The sequence below is a fragment of the Ursus maritimus genome, unplaced genomic scaffold, assembly GCF_017311325.1.
Source record: "Ursus maritimus isolate PB19 unplaced genomic scaffold, ASM1731132v1 scaffold_22, whole genome shotgun sequence".
Lineage (NCBI taxonomy): Eukaryota > Metazoa > Chordata > Mammalia > Carnivora > Ursidae > Ursus > Ursus maritimus.
Window position 1 is genome coordinate 20,099,527 of NW_024424675.1, and position 16,837 is coordinate 20,116,363.

Below are 16,837 nucleotides of genomic sequence, written 5' to 3' on the forward strand. Positions count from 1 at the left end.
TACGGGGTCTCCATTCCACCGGAAAACAAGAGCTACGTCTCTTTATACAGCCTCTGCCAAAGCTGAGTCTATGGAAGCCACTGCTCTGGGAGTTCCAGGGCGAGGCAGGATGAAGAGACGGACAAGGCAGAAGCTTGGGGTTTTCGACCACGATCTGACGGACCTCACTTCCCCTGTAATTATGTAATTTGTTTGTTTCTATTACTCACAACCAAAGCAATACAGGTGGAACCAGCTTAGGGCAGACAGGGTGTTTTCTTTTTAAAATTCGCTCTTTCCCATCTCATAATCCTCTTTCTAGGTCACTGGCTCTGGTGGGCTGAGGCTCTTTATCTAAAAACACTGCGAAATGATGTGGGGATCTGAAGCCCAAATCCATCCCAACGCCACAGTCAAGACCCATAAAAAGGAGGGCAAGAAAGGTCTGCTGGCGGTACAGCCAGAAAGGAAGCGATTAAAAAGCCATCCGATTCCTTCTGCGAGGGCTACCGTCAGAAAACAGTGCAACGTTTTCACTGAAACAGTGGGGAAATAAAGGGTGGGGAATGGTGATTACTTTATATACAAAGTTGGTAACCAGGGCAACTCAAGTAAAAAGAAAACAAGCCTGCAAAACAGACATTGTAAGTTCAGGTTATGAGAACCCAGGGAAAGAAAAGAAGGGTAAACAAGTGCGGGGGTGGGGGGGGTTATGGGCCGGGGACCCAAGAGCTTGCTCCGGGGGGAAGGAGCTGAGCTCAGGAGATGCTACGGGAGGGGCTGTTTGTTGAGAGGAAAGCTGGACAGGACGAAACGGGCTCCCCGGCATCAGGGATCATGACAGAATGGAAAACCAGGGAAGGCGGCCACTTGTCCCAGAGGCAAGCAGCACTTCTCTGCACAGGCCAGGGCCATGGGCTCCTTTTGTCAGAAACCATAGCTTATGTTTTCATGCGGGGATCCCCTGCTGCCCACTCACAAACAGGAGAGGCATGCGAGAATTCCCGTCCTTTCCTTCTGGCAGACTGCCCACCCGGGCCCCTGCCTCCCTCATGGTAGGATGGAGGGCGCGTGGCACCTGACGGGTTTCTGCTGAGAGGCGAGCCAGAGGGAAGTCACAGGAAGGGCCCAGGCTTGAAGGTGATGAGTCTGGGGGTTAGATGACAGCTCTGCCCACTGGTTAATTGGGTGGTCTCCTAGCTCGAAGGAAAACATGGGAGAGACGGATACCATGGGAAGAACCTTGGGCAAAGGCTGGGAAGATGGCTGAAGCTCTGTGAGCCTCTGCAGCCTCCGCCACACTGAGAAGGACACAGACACCATATATTCCTGGGAGTTAAGTCACTGACAAGAAATAGATTTTGCAGGGCCTCAGATACTTTGGGGAAATGACATTCTGACCATCAATAACATCCCCACTGGGCCTCGGCCAGGTCCAAAGAAGCCACGGATCCCAATAACCCCAGCGCTGTAGGCCACAGAATGAAGTTCTCACATGCTAGGAAACAGAGGACGTTGAAATCAGAAAATGAAAGTGGATGACTGTATCGTATCGCTCGGGCTGTAAATAGCTAAGCCCATGTTCTAGCCAGACCAGGCTGTTTTGAGGTGCTCTCTCCCTAGAAAGCCCTCCCTCTCCCCAAATCTCCGCCGGAGCATCTGAACGTGTCCCTTTACACCTTGCCTGAAGGCCGACCTACTCCATGTTTGCCTGATTGCCCAGGTAACTTCCCTCTTCCGACCAGCCACAACCCTCATCTTCTAATTCACCAAGGTGACTACACGCTGGGGAAGGGAAAAGTGCTCGAACTTTCAGGGATCACCAAACCACGGTCCTGCAAGGACACGGATTCCTGGAGACACACCCCTGGGGTCCACCAGCCAGCAGGGACTCGTGAAGGTCAGGGGATCTCAGGCAGCTTCAGTGCCCATCCATCTTGCAGCCGGCCCCGCGGTCGCCACGCCAGCCTGTGGCTTCCCCCAGTTTCGGGACAGAGGACTGGAATACACATGTACCAACTAGAGCAGAATCCCCACATGAAGCTTACAGTGTTTTGAGGGGATAGAAACAAAATTAAACTTTATAATTCCCTTGTTTGGGACAGCCTGGCGGTTCTATAAGGTGAGGATGAGTCAAAAATTAGCTTCCCGCAGCGAAAGAAAAGACGGAGTGTTCCCTGGAAGTGTTAAGGATTTGAGATAAATTCATTTGAGAGGCCACTGGGTTCCAGGCACTATGTAAAGGCCGTCTCAGCTCTCTGGACTCGCTTCTACAGGTGGGCAAACTGAGAAGAAGGTTAGGTAACTTGCCGAAGATCACGGCCACGGCTGGTTGGGTAAGACATGAGCCTCCGCGGCCAAGTCCTGCCACCACACAGTGCTGTGCCCCGCGTCCCAGGGGGCTGAGAGATGCACTGTGATTAAAGAGAGACAGGCCCGCCTTCAGGACAGTTGCTTACCTTCCCCTCAAGCCCAACAGCCAGAAGGCCACAGAATAAACTCTACTTCAAAACATTCTATGCCACAGTTCCCAGGGAGACAGAGAAAATAGAGGGAAAAAACAAGTCAAGCAGGTGTCTCCCAAAAAAATGTGGCCTGCTTTGTTCAGAACTTGAGGCCCGCAGGCTCGGAATAAGGAGGAGTCGGAGCTTTGGGTGCCTAGGAGCAGGAAACTCCTAGAAAGGGATACAACATACCCAGGGCTTTATGAGCCTATTCCCAAGCTGCCTCCAGGAGCTGCAGTTTCCCTATTCTAGTCGATTCCACTTACACACTTCCTGGCCATGCACTAAACATTTCCTGGGCACGCACTGCTTTGGAGATGCCGGAGAGGAGATCAGCAGTCGTCTCTGCCCTCATTAAGGTTTCTGGTCCTTAGAAGCAGAATGACGGCCCACAGCGATGAGAACAAGGACTAGGGTGCAATTTCGCCCAAGGACTGGGCAAGGGGGTTAGGAGAGAGGCAGGCTGAGGATCAGTCGGGGTGGCCCTTGAGCAGTGTTCTCGCAGGATGGAAAGTAAGCAGTGAGCACATCACCCACGGAGTGTGAGCTCGCAGCGCGGGACCCAAGTGATCCGGGCTCAGCACAGAAGAGACGCACAGAAAGGAGGCTGGAGGTGAAGCCGCCACGGTCGGGTCCTAACAAACGGGGTCTGGCAGACTGAAGGATTTGAACTTAGGTTCTAAGATACGGGAACTAAAATTCTTGACACGTTTTAGAAAGATATCCTGCTTACTGAGTCTTAAGTCACCAATTCTAAGACCTACCATTTAAGTAAGACCTACAGGCTGCTAACAACAGTACCGCACACCACTGCTTCCGCGGGGTTCTGACTGCCAAGATGCTGCGAGTGCAAGAGGTCTCAGGATCCCTGCCGCAAGTTCCCCTGCCGGCATGACGAGTTAGAGACGGAAGACAGCTCGGCAGCTGAGAGAGTCATCGGGAGTTTCGGAAACCCCAAGAAGTGAGGACTGGCAAGGGAGAAGATGAGAAGGGGTGGTGGTGGGGGGAGGTCTTGGGAGGTTTCGAATCAATACAACTTAGTAACATCACATGTCCTCTGTGACAGGAAGGAAGCACTGAGAGAGTACTCTAGCCAATCCTTTCTTCTTACTCCAAACCCCTATCTACCGAGACCATAATTATACCCCCTTTTACAGGGGGAGGAAATAAAGGCTCAAGATTGAATTACTAGCCTGTGGTCTCACAGCTAGAAAGGGACGGGGCCCAGGCTCTACAGCCTGGATCCCTAACCATGATCCTACAGCCCAGACGTTCTACTGCCCACCGCTGACACAGGTTCTGTGTTAAGTTCACGGGCGTCTGACCCCAAGGAGTTTCACGTTCACCAAGTCCCTCGTGTTGACAGTCCAACCACACGACCTGCAGATGCATTTCTCAGCAGAGCACTAATCAGCTTTTGACTTGAATGTGCTAAATTCAGCAGTATGTATCACAAGTCTTAAAAACGCTTAATCCATTGGACATCAAAAAAATCTCACCGAGGAATTTATTCTAAGAAGAGTACCAAAAAAACACAAAAACAGAAACAAACGGACCCCCATCACCGACAGCAACAAAAAGGACACAACGAGCCCCCAAAGCACCCAGAACGGGTATTCCACACAACAAAGTAAAAGTGAAGGACCGAAAAGAACAGTACTGCCATTTGGTTGAATGCTTTAAAGGGCCACGTTATACTTCTAATTTACTTAGACAAAAAGTCAAGAGAAGGTCACATAACAGGGCAGAAGTAAGTTTAATGTGAAGTGAAAAAAAGAGAATATAAAATTATAATTTTAAGAAAAAGGGTTAGAAAAAAAAACCTAAAAAAAAAAAAAGAATTCAATTTTCATTATGACTATACCATCCCTGTTTTTGATTAGTTAAAAGCTATATATATATATATATATATATATATATATATATATATATATATTTAGATTTTATTTATTTATTTGACAAAGAGAGAGAGACAGCCAGCGAGAGAGGGAACACAAGCAGGGGGAGTGGGAGGAAGAACCAGGCTCCCAGCAGAACAGGGAGCCCGATGTGGGGGTCAATCCCAGGACCCTGGGATCATGACCTGGGCCGAAGGCAGATGCTTAACCACTGAGCCACCCGGGCGCGCCTAATTTATATTTTTTAAAGAAATGGCTCAGCCAAAAATCAGTCCTGAGAAGCTGAAGACAATGACCCTTCCCAAGATCAGCTCTTCTTCCAAAGAAAGATGAGCACACAGACCATGCCCTGGTCCTGCTCTCAATGACCTTGGGCTGTGTCCTGTCACTAGAAAGAGGCTGGGTCCAGTATCAACATGCAGTGTGTTCAAAGCCCTTCACAAGATCAGTCAAATGTCATTGTGCACTAGACAATCAACCCCGTAGGGTGGCCGCCAAGACAAGATCCAGTGTCCTACAGAGGCCAAGAGGCCAGGAACCTGCAGGCCTAACAGCAAAGACAGGACAAGGGCCGCAGAGCCTACCAGGCCCAGGGTCGGCACCCTCACTCTTCACTTCCAAGACTATGTGACCCCAGGCAAAGGTCTTAAGACCCTATGAATCTGTCTCATTATCCATAAATTGGGAGACATCTACCTCGCTGGGCTACGGTAAGGCTTAACTATGATACAGGAAACATTTTGCATGGTACTACTGGGTGTATTAATTCTGTTGATGTGTCTGGACACCAGGCGCAGCCCCAGGTCAAGCACACGGAAACTGGAAAGAGCTTCTGGATGTCGATCTAGAGCCTGACCCTTCACTGGTGGTACTGGACAAGTTACTTGACCTTGACGGATCTGGATTTTCTCCCGTATAAGACCAGGTTACAAAAACACCAACTTCAAGTGGGGGTATTCAGTGAGAACAAGCATGCAAATACTAAGCCTAGCTATTAGTACCGGAACATTACAGGGGTCTTGTTAAAATACAGACCCTGCCAGCCAAGCGGAGAGTAGGAAGTAACCCCTGGGTACCGCGGCCCATTTTTCTCTCCACATTTGAGGGCCTTCCCACTTACCTAGGCCTCACCTCTTGCCAGGATTGCTTCTGTTTACCCTTTTACAACTCATCCTTCCCTCCCCTAAACTTAGTCCACATTCTTGGCAACTGTTCCCCTAGAGCGCCTCTCAGAGGCTGCAGTGAGGTAACATCTGCTGTGCTCCATCCGGCTCCTCCAAGAGCCTGCGCACCGTGGTGGAAGGAAACCAGGTCTCTGCACTCCTCACGGTCCACCTCCCACATAGCAGGGGCTCAATAATTGGGTGAAATGAAACAAGAGGAGAACTGTGAGACAGAGGCTAAAAAAACCAAAACCAAACGAAACAAAACACAGTGAAACTTCTAGTGGTAGGTGTGTAGAATGTGTACGTTAAAAACAACCAGGTAAGGATCCAGAATTTTTGAGTCACTAATGACCCCACCGAAGGCCAAGCTGGAGTTGAGCGAGAACTGATGTTTTATAGGAAGCGAAACAATTCTTAGAAATTTGCACTATAAAAACCTATCCAGTGCAACACAATTAGCCAAAACTCTCCATTAAGCAAGGGTTGTTCCTGTCTCCTGAGGCCGATATCTAGAATTCCCAGTGCACACAGAAGGCGGGCAGGCAGCGGGGAGAGAGAAGTCTGCGTGGTTGTCTCGAGACATTCAAGGGCGGACCAGAAAGCAGGAACAGGGTCCCTGGCAGCTGACACACAGGGGAGGCACCCGTGGAGACTAGCAGTGCCAAGTGCTAATTAGCACCTAATTAAAAAATAAACAGTAGCCATTAGTTTCTGAGTAAAATGTGATTATGGCCATTTAACAACCAAGAAAAAGAGAAGAACCCAGAATTTAAGCCACCTGTCCCAAGAGTGCCGCACAGCTGTCAGGAAGAGTGGACTCAAGTTCGAGTGCCCGTGCTTGGACCTCAGCTCGGTTATCTGCTTAGCTGTTTTACACCTGGCAATTTCGCTAAACTGGGTCTCCTCACCTGTAAAACAGGGGTAATTATAGCACCGACTTCAAAAGGGGGTTGTGAGGATTGAATCAGTTAATGGGTATAAAGTCTAGAACAGCACCTGGCCCACAGCAATTAGTAAGCTGTAGCTCTCATTAACAGGGTGGAAGTGGAACCCAAACCTTCGGACTCCCAGTCAATGCTAGTGCCGTTGCATCCCGTTAATTTCCAAGGCCCCTAATGACACCTTTGATCTATGTCCAAGTAGCTGAACATCACCGCCCAGCTCTCTGCCCTTCTGAGGCCCAAGCCATAGTAGAGAATTCAGAGTTGCTTTCTAGGGGTCCGGGAAGGGGTGAGCCAGCTCTGAGCCTCCGGTTTTCCTTGGGACTCAATAGGCTGGGGGGTGAGGGCAGTGTGCAGGCTGACAGCCAATCCACTGCTAAGACCCAGGTTTCCCTCCCCACACTAACTCCCGCCTCGGCTTACTCAAGTCTACCTTCTCTGGTTCCCCATGCCTCTATACTCCCCAGAACCTCTGCTGTTCGCTTTCTAGGCCACCCACCACTCGGGACCTTGAATTGTGGTCACCTGGGCCTGTGTCTTCCGCATGCCTCATGGAAGAAACTTTGCATAGCCTCTCCCGCAGTGTCTGGCTTACACTCAACACTGGGCACAAATGCACTGACCCGACTTCCCAAGGGCCTAGCTTCCCACCCACGTGAAGCCGCCTAAAGATCTCTCGAGCGCAGTAAACATGAAATAGGTGGTAAAGTAGAACTACTGTCTCAACAAGATGGGATAAGCTAGACCCCCAGCTTTTCCAAACTTCTTATTTGGTCTTATGAGCCTTGGGTTTGTCCTGGAGATGATATACCATAAGATATAAACTCCTTATTCGTCGCGGTTTGTCAAAAGATCAGTGAGTGCGTGAGGGAGCACACAGGAATTTGAGTTTAGTTTGACACTGAGTTCAGGCTTGCCTGCTGTTTTCTAAGTGGCAGCAATCTTGAATTTAGTTTTAGGTGCATTCAGGACAGGGTCCTTTGGTAATGGAAACGGGGGGATAAAAGCAAACTGGTGATGCTTTAACTCCTGTTTTTTTGTGACAAGTACGTAAAAGTTAAACAAAGACATCAAGGCATCAACCGAATAATTTACAGGATTGTTAATCTGGTTTTAAAAAGTCTGGGAGCCTGGTCGGAATGCTACCACTAATTCAGGTGAGGCAAGTCCTGTCTCTTTCCTACGCTTGTTTCCTTCCTTGTGAAACAGAAGGCCAGATCAGGCTTCTAAGACCACCCCTGACTGAAACTTCTGTTCACTACGTAATGCTCTGTGTTTGGTCTATGTTCAGAGAGGAAGGACAGGAGACCTAGACGCCTATCAAACAAAGTTGGGTAGGGGCGCCTGGGTGGCGCAGTGGTTAAGCGTCTGCCTTTGGCTCGGGGCGTGATCCCGGCGTTATGGGATCGAGCCCCACATCGGGCTCCTCCACTATGAGCCTGCTTCTTCCTCTCCCACTCCCCCTGCTTGTGTTCCCTCTCTCGCTGGCTGTCTCTGTCTCTGTCGAATAGATGAATGGGGTCTTTAAAAAAAGGAAAAAAAAAAAAAAGTTGGGTAAGACCAAGAACTGCATTAATAAGTTTCTCTCTTCTTTCTGATACTGGATTTACAGGTCAAATAATTTCTTAGGACTACAGAGATGCCTTCTGCATATCAGCACTAGAGTGCTGATACTGAAGAGGGAAAAAAAAACCCCAACTATTCCCTTTTTGGCCCATTGTAAAACAAATCCCACTTCTCTACCTATCCACATGGTCCCAGACACCTTTCTTCCAAGCCTATCTTCTCTGCCAACGCCTAGCTAAACTCTAGATTATCATTCCTGTGAAGCCATGCAAAACTCTGTAGAAAGCCCTTGTTAACCACACAACTTGCCTTTTCCTCCTGGGACTTTAATTAGCACTTGTAACTTCTACAGGTCCTCAAACTTTCCAATTAAGTTCCTTTGGGGCAAAGGCTGCCGCGCTGCGGCCCCCGCCCGAAGTGCTACTATGAGGACTCAGTAACACGATGTAGATTTAGTTCAAAAGTGACTTTGAGGCTGATTAACACTTTTTTGGGCTATTTCAAAAGTATTCTAAATTGCAGGAGACTGGGCAAAAGCTGACTGCACAGCAGTTTGTTTAATGACAGGGCTGAACCAGATTATCTCTAAGATTCCTTCCAGCTCTGACATTTCTGAGTGGTATCAGCACACTGTAAAGCCAGTGCCCCAGGGCTGATTAAGACTGCTCAATCCTGGAAGCTGAAGGCAGGAAAACTTAACCTAAGTGCAATGTGGGTCTTTTTTGTTCTTCACTTTAATACAAACAGCAGAAAACAATGCCTATTTACTGCTTGTTAACATTTGACATGTAAATTTCCATGTCAGTTTCATCAGCGAGATTGTGCACCATTTCCTTTATTGCTCTGTCTCTGAGCCTTGAATATTACCTGACCCATAGCAGAGGCTCAAATATTTTGAAGACTCCCAACAACAGAAAGGGACAATTGAAGTGTATGGCATAAAGCAAAAGTATTTCGTTTCTCTAGACCTGTTTTAATTCACAAAGGGAGGCAAAAAATACCAGTGTTTCTTTCGACCTGGTGTTACTAACAACCCAGACAACAGCATGAGTTCCACTGTCAAACCTGATCAAGAACATAGTGAATCTCGAAGGGGACGAGGAAAGAGGACTCAAAATGTGGACTGAATTTGCTGAGTTCCTCTTATCAGACAACTTAAGGACATTCCCAGGCTGCACAGCAGCTCGAGGACACTGGCATCCTTATCTTATGGATAGAGGAATGCTCCCCAGAGGTTTTAAACAACTTGTCCCATGCCTCATGTAGTCAGTTCAGACAAGCCATGACTTTAGGTGAGCCTAACCACAGTCTATGGTATTAACCATGAGGCTATACAGCCACCGTTTACTGCGGAGTTCTGACAAACTCTACAGGTGAGAGAATCTGGACAGTATTTATATGTAAGGAGGGGAAGTCAAGACTTCACACCTGGTAGGAAGTTTCAAGATCAGCCTCAATGAACTGAGGGTAGAAGGGGATCATTGGCAAAGTGAATTCCCACATCCCAAGGCAGTCATGTACTATGAAGTCCAGACTATTCATTAATCACAGTGGAGAAGACAATCTGAGAATGGAAGTGAAGAGCTTGTAGGACACAGGTAAGCTTCAAAGAATCTCCTGAAAAGTCTTTTCAAAACAAATGTATTCTCCCTGGGGAGAGAGGATGGGCGTTTCAGAATGGATGAGGCAGGGCTGGGCATAAAAAGTGAAAACCTATTTTGAAAAAGGACCTCAGGTGATACTGATCACACACCCCCAATCCACTGTGAAACAACTGACTTATTTTGAAATGGGACGGAATTCTCCTGGGATGGGTTGCAGGAGCTTAAAACTGGGCAAAAACTCCAAACAAAATGCCCTGTCCAACCCCACCCCAAATCCTACCCATTCTTAAAGGTCAGTTCCACTTTATTCTTGGGGAAGTGAGGACACCATTACCCATTTGAAAGGATCTAGGCCTTGAATCAAGACAGATCTGGGTTTATGTCACTTAAGTTCTGAAAAACTAAGGAAATCCAACGTCCCTTACAAGCTGATTAACTTCATCAACTTATATTTGTTTACCTCTAACCTTTAGTTTCTCCATTTATAGAAAGAGAAGAGGATCTACTCTTAAAATTATTACCGAAAGTCACTCTCTAAGACATCTAGAACATAACTGGGACCAAGATTAGTAACCTCTTCCCTGAGGAAGTCTCCTAAGACCTTTCTAGGCCACTGGCCCTCTCCTCTCTTTAGAGATCCCTGGCTACTTTTAAGTCTGAACAAGACATGTGAGTACTGGGCACTCAAGATGAACTCACTTCCTAACTGCAGCTAAAACCCAGAAATTAGGCTTAGCCCTCCCACGACTGCAAAGCCCCCCTGCTTCACTGAGGTCCATCTTCCCTATAAACACCCAAGCCAGCCAGCCTTAGGGGGTTTACAAAAAGATTTAGTATGTAAAACTGAGGAAAGGAAGAAAAAAGATGTTCCACTGTGTGACAGCTCTAGGCCCACTTGGGGGGTTAATTATGCAGCACGCCCCAGAGGACTTAGGAAACCCGCCAGTTTGCTTGACTGCCTTGGGATGGGCTGGGGGTCTCAGAGGAAAACGGAAGACTAGGAAGCAAGAGTTTGGGGGTGGAGCTGAAGGGTGTCAGGACTTTTGGAACCAAACAGGGAGGGGGAGTGGGTGGGTCCAGTAAAGTTCTTTTAGTTTGCTTCGGAGGGAAAGAAGAGGGCCTAGAGGGGGCTCTGAAGTTCTCCTACCAACGCAGCCCAATCCCCCTCACTCCCCTTGTGGAAACTCAAGAGTGCCAGAAGTTTAATAACAGTCCACCTTTACTGAGCACTTAACTAAGAAAATGGTGAGCACTTAATGAGTCCCCTTTTATGAAAATACCAACTCCCGTTTGTACCAGGGACTGATCCGGGGTCCTGAGATGAGAGGAGGGCCTAGACGTCTGGGATCCGGCAAGGAGGGCGTGTCTGGGCCCAGGCTGACAGGACCAGGACCTACAGGTCTGGGGGTCCGCTAGGGCCGAGCCATCCAGAGCAGTGGGTGCAGGCCCTGTGTGGGCGGGACGGCCGGCGGCGCTCCTACCTTTGAGCGAGGTCTCCACCAGGCGCAGGTAAAGCTGCGAGCTCTTGTTGCCATGGCTCATGCGCTGGGCTAGCCCGTTGCGCTGCAGGACGCACTCTTCAAACTGCACGACGTTCTGGTGGCGCCGCTTGAGGCTGGTCAGGGCCCAGAATTCGGCCAGCGCCAGCTCCACGTTCTCGGGGGCGTCGCAGCGGATCTTCTTGACCGCCACCCGGGCCCCGCTGCGCCCGGCCACTGCCTCGTAAACCACGCCGTAGCTGCCGCGCCCGATCTCCGCCAACAGGCTGTACCGCGGCCGCGCCGACCCGCCGCCGCCCTCTGGCCTCCGCCGCGCCAGGTAGGCCTCGCCCGGGGCCTCGGCCGCCACCGGATCCATGGCCTGGGCCGCCGCCGGCCTCAGCTTCGCGCTGGGCGCCCGCGGCACTGGGCTTCGCCTTTTCCGCTCGGGGCTTTGTGTACCTCTGCGGGCGCCGTCCTCCTCCCCCGTTTCCATGGCTGCGGGCGGCGGGGGGAGCAGCAACGGCGCTGCCCGGGTCCCCCCTGCCTCATCCCTCCGTCCGGCCCCGGGACGCGGAGGAGTGGGACCTTGGATTGTGACCTGCGGGCGAAAGAATCGGTTAACCAACTAGGCCGAAGCGGGGAAGAAACGAGCGCAGGCCGCAGGGCGACCCACCTCCACCTCCTCCGGCCGCCGCGGCCCCTTTAAGACGGAAGCCGCCGCAGCTGACTGAACGGGGGAGGGGAGGGGAAAGCGGGAAGGACGAAACCACTACGCTGTAACTCAGAGGGGGACCCGGAAAGAAAAGCAAAACACCCCCGCCTTCCCAGTTAATTTATCGCCTAAGAATAGGAAAAACAAGGACCTGCACTCCTTACGACTTAAGAAAATTACCTTAAGAGGCAAGTCTGACTGTGGAAATCTTTCTCCCTGCCTGGCCCCTTTTGGGATCCCCCTCCCCGCATCCCGGCTTGGGTTCTCCCGGGTGTAAACAGTCCATTGAATTAAGCCTGAGCGGAGCTCGGCGGACCGACCCAAGTCCCTGAGGGCAACGGGTGGAGGAGGTTGGCTTAAAAGTTCCGCGTCCCTGAGCCCGCCTAACTGGGGGCCCGAGTGCCCTCCCCAAGCGCCCGAGGGGACGGAGATGGCTCCAGCCTCGGCGCTCGCTTTGACTCCGCAGACTGCGCCCTTACCTGGCTAGCGCCCCGCCACTTCCGGGCGGCCCGTTTCCCCCCTGGCGCCCCAGGCTGGGGATGGTCCGCTCCGGGCCAGGGCTGCCTCCGGTACGGAGCGGCGCGAGAGGCGGCGGCCCGGGCCGTGTGTGCTCCAGAGTCTGCTGCTGCACGGGTGGTGGTGGCGGCGGCGCCCGTGGGGGAGAACCGGGTGTCCGGGCTCCCGCGGCTCTCCACGTGTTCGCGCCAGCTGAGCCCTTTACATAACCTGTTTATATAAGCCGCACCTCCCGCCCGCACTCGGGCCAGCGGGGGCTCCTGGTGGCCCATCCCTCGGGAGGCCGATCGCGTCCCGCGCCGCCTGGGTCTTGCCAAGGTCGACAGAGCAGCCGCAGCCAGGCGTACCGGGCACGCCGCGCCGGGGCCCAATCACAGGCGAGAACACCCAGCCAACAAAAAATAGGCGCCAAATTCCCGCGATCCGCTGCGTCCTCCGAGTCTCCGCGGCTGCCTGCCCACCACAGCCTCCTCCCTCCTCGCCTTCGCTGCGTGAAGAAGGGCTGCGCGCAGCAGGCGCCTAATAAATACTGATTGGTTGATTGGATTGGTCGGTTTGATTGATTCATAGGCAGTGCCTGGGAACCTTCGGGACTGGGTTGGAATCCACACCCTGCCTCCCAATAGCCCCTTGATTCTGGGCAAATCACTGTCCGATTCCATGCCTCAGTTTTCTGATCTGCAAAATGGGTGATTGGACCTTAACATCCCAGTGTTGATAGCGCCAAATGAAATATATATATCCATATATATATTTCATATAAATATATATTTCATATAAATATATTTCATATAAATATATATTTCATATATAAAATGTATATTTCATATAAAGAAATATATTTCATATATAGATATATATTTCATATATATAAAATTTATATGTAAAACATTTTTAAGAGTGGCTAAGTATATATGAATATATATAATAAGTGGCTAATTGGGTGCAAGGCTGAAAGTGCTATTTTGTTCACTGCTTTGTACTCCAATGCCTAGTAGGTACCCGTTATTTTTAAACTGAATCTGTATTAATTCCTATAATGTGCTAGGCACTGTTCTAAGCCTCTGAGGAAAGGGCAGTGAACAAGGCAATTTCTACCTTTGTTGAGGATCTATGCCCCTGGAGGAGACAAATGCTATGGGTGATCTTGTGCAAGTTAATTAACTTTCTTGTGTTTTATAGTTCTCATCTGTAAGATGGGAAGAACAGTAGTTGGAGGAGTCACTGTGATTGTACAGTTAAAACACTTAAAACAGGACAGGGCCCTGCACACAGTAAATGTTCGATGCTATTAACTAAACAAATAGAATAATTTTTGACATGGATAGGTATGATGGAGAAAAAGAATGAGTGAAAGTGCTTTGGGTTTGGGAGCAGGCCACTCCCGATAGTGTGGTCATTGAAAGGCTGTAATTTTGGAGGGGGGGGTAAATTTTCAAATTTACATGTAAGTTACAAGAATAGTAAGGAATTCTCGTTTTTTTTTTAAATGTGGAACTCTTCATGAATTTGTGTGTCATCCTTGCACGGGGGCCATGCTAGTCTCTGTATTGTTCCAATTTTTAGTATATGTGCTGCTGAAGTGAACACAAGAATTCTGATATACTTTTAACCAAAATAACAAATTGTTATATTTTGTTACGTTTGCACTATCACAGTCTCTCTTGTGTATGTGTATGTGTGTATAATATGGACATGTACTTTTTTCCCCTAAATCATTTTGGAGTGGATTTCCCGACATTATGCCCCTTTATCCAATGTACTTTTGTGTATAATGCCCTAAGAACGTGGACATTCTCTTGCAGAATCTCAGGGTAATGATCAAAATCAGGAATTTTAACAATGATATGATTCTTTTAAAACACCTTTAATATTTAAATTTTGCTAATTGTCCCAATAATGTAGCCATTCCCGAGGACCCAGTTCAGGATCACAGGTTTCATTTAGCTGTCCTGTCTTTTTAGTTTGCTTTAATCTGGAGAAGCAGTGAGTTCCTCAGCCTTTGTCTTTCATGACCTTGACGTTTTTGAAAAGTACTGGTGAGTTATTTTGTAGATGTCCTTAATTTGAATCTGTCCGTTATTTTCTCATGATTAGATTCAGGTTATGCATTTTTGGCAGGAATGCCATGGAAAGAGAGGTATGTCCTGAGGGTATCACATCAGAAGACACATGGCTTGGTTTGTCCCATAATTAGTGATATTACCTTTCATCATTGGGTTAAGATGATGTCAGCCAACTTACTACACTGAAAAGTTGCTGTTTTCCCCTTTGTAATTAATAAGTACCTTGTGGGAAGGTATTTTGAGACTATCCTGTTTTTCCTCTCACTCTCTGCCCACTGGTTTTAGCATTCATTGATGATTCTTGCCTGAATCAATTATTATTATAATGGTTGCAAAATGGCGATGGGAAGTCCTCTGTATTGGTTTGCTAGGGCCACCATAACAAAATATTAGAGTGGGTGGCTTGACAGAAATTCATTTTCTCACAGTTCTGGAGGCTAGAAGCCTAAGATCAAAGTGTCGGCAGACTGTCCTTCAGTCTTCCAGCCGCAGGGGGACCTGGGGCAACATCGCCATGTACCACCCCCTCCCCACCTGTGATACAAGAGCTGCCCCCTGTCCTGACGATAAAATTAGGAAAACAAATATCAAAGTGGAGGCTTTGCCTCATTACTACTTGAGCTGCCGTAATGAGTGTTTACTCCTGGCACCCGTGCTCTGGACAATTAAAAAAACATAAATGAGATGAAATGAACTACAGATGAAAGAGTCTGTTTAGTTTCTCCCTTGAGACCTCTCTTCTTGGCGTGAAGGTGGTTACCTTCTGACTGTGTCCCCACAAGATCTTTCCTCTGTGTGGGTATCTTTTCCTCTTATTGTAAGGATACAAGTCATATAGGATTAGGGCCCTACCCTAATGGGCTGGTGTTAATTGTCTCTTTACTATTATTTTTTTTAGGATTTATTTATTTATTAGAGAGAGTGAGCAAGGACACAGAAGGAGAGGGAGAAGCAGACTCCTCGCTGATCAGGCAGCCCGACACAGGGCTCCATCCCAGGACCCTGGGATCACGACCCCAGCCGAAGGCAGACAGACGCTTAACCAACTTAGCCACCCAGTCGCCCCTCAATCATCTCTTTAAAGACCTATCTCCAAATATTTACATTCTAAGGTACTGGGGCTTAAGAATTCAACATATGAATTTGGGGAGGGGAGGACCTGAAGCCAGCCATGCTAAAACTAGTGGTAAGGCATTAAGGAAGCAGGAAGAAGTATAGAAGCCTCGAGACAGGAATAAACTGGATGTTCATCTTCAGCCAGCTGGTGAGTGTGTAAAGTGGAACAACCACTTTCGGGAAAAAAAAAAAAAAAAAGTTTGGCAGTTTCTTACGAAGTTAAATAAACGTCTATTCTATGGCCCAGCACCTCCGTGCCTCGGTATTTACCCAAGATACATGAAAATTTTTCTTCACAAATACACTTTCATAAGAATGCTTATGGGGGCTTTTTCCAGAAGAGTCCCAAACTGGAAAACACTCTCATGTTCATCAGTAAGCGCATGGATAACCAAACTGTGGTCTTCCTTGACCCATAGATGCTGCTGGGGTGGGGGCTTGAGGGGGACGGGGAGGAATACAGCAACATGGTTGAATTAAAATAATCATGCCGGGGCGCCTGGGTGGCACAGCGGTTAAGCATCTGCCTTTGGCTCAGGGCGTGATCCCGGCGTTCTGGGATCGAGCCCCACATCGGGCTCCTCCACTGGGAGCCTGCTTCTTCCTCTCCCACTCCCCCTGCTTGTGTTCCCTCTCTCGCTGGCTGTCTCTCTCTCTGTCAAATAAATAAATAAAATCTTTAAAAAAATAAAATAAAATAAAATAATCATGCTGAATGACAGAAACCAGGCACGGAAGAGCACAGACTACATAATCCTGTTTACAGTGCTTGAAAACGCAAACGAATTTACAGTGACAGAAAGCAGATTAGTGGTTGGGGTGGGGAGGCAGGTACGTGAAGAAAACTTTTTGGGCTGATGGGTATGTTTTTATTATCTCGAAATTATCCCGTGATCGTTTCCGGGGGTGGGGAATATGTTAAAGTCACTTCAAATTGTACACTTCCAATAGGTACAGTTTATGTACATCAGTTTTACGGCTTTACCTCATGAAAGCTGTAAAAAAATGGATTAAGAAGAGTCCATGCTGTATGATTGCATTAATATAAAGTCAAGCAGCATCGATCCCTGGCGGCGGAAAACGTATCAGTGGTTATCTTTGGGGTGGGAGTTGACTGCCGAGGGGCACAAGAGCGGTTTCTGGGTGATGGAATTTTATTGTATGGAGATTATACTGCCATAAAGTCGATTTAAAAGGTGCAAAAACAGACCAAAATCCTGCCATGCCTTGAACACCTTTATCTTTACTCAGAGCTTCCAAGGCCGAAAGGCGGCGTGGTGCTGAGCAG

At 48.7% G+C, this 16,837-nt stretch overlaps 1 protein-coding gene and 1 non-coding gene across 2 annotated transcripts in view; both read right to left on the reverse strand.

The window, feature by feature from the left end:
- The window catches only part of STK35 (serine/threonine kinase 35), a 43,242-nt gene extending 30,181 nt beyond the window's left edge, over positions 1-13,061 (reverse strand). Inside the window, exons 1-2 of the mRNA XM_040638083.1 lie at positions 12,331-13,061; positions 11,140-11,737 (exon numbers count right to left, since the gene is read on the reverse strand). Coding sequence (XP_040494017.1) covers positions 11,140-11,737; positions 12,331-12,639 — 907 coding nt within the window. The 5' untranslated portion in view covers positions 12,640-13,061. The remainder of the gene's footprint in view (positions 1-11,139; positions 11,738-12,330) is intronic.
- A 791-nt stretch (positions 13,062-13,852) lies between these two features.
- LOC121104663 lies at positions 13,853-13,957 on the reverse strand. Its single transcript, XR_005837013.1, has one exon. It is a non-coding gene; the product is annotated as a U6 spliceosomal RNA (small nuclear RNA).
- Positions 13,958-16,837: the final 2,880 nt, after the last annotated feature.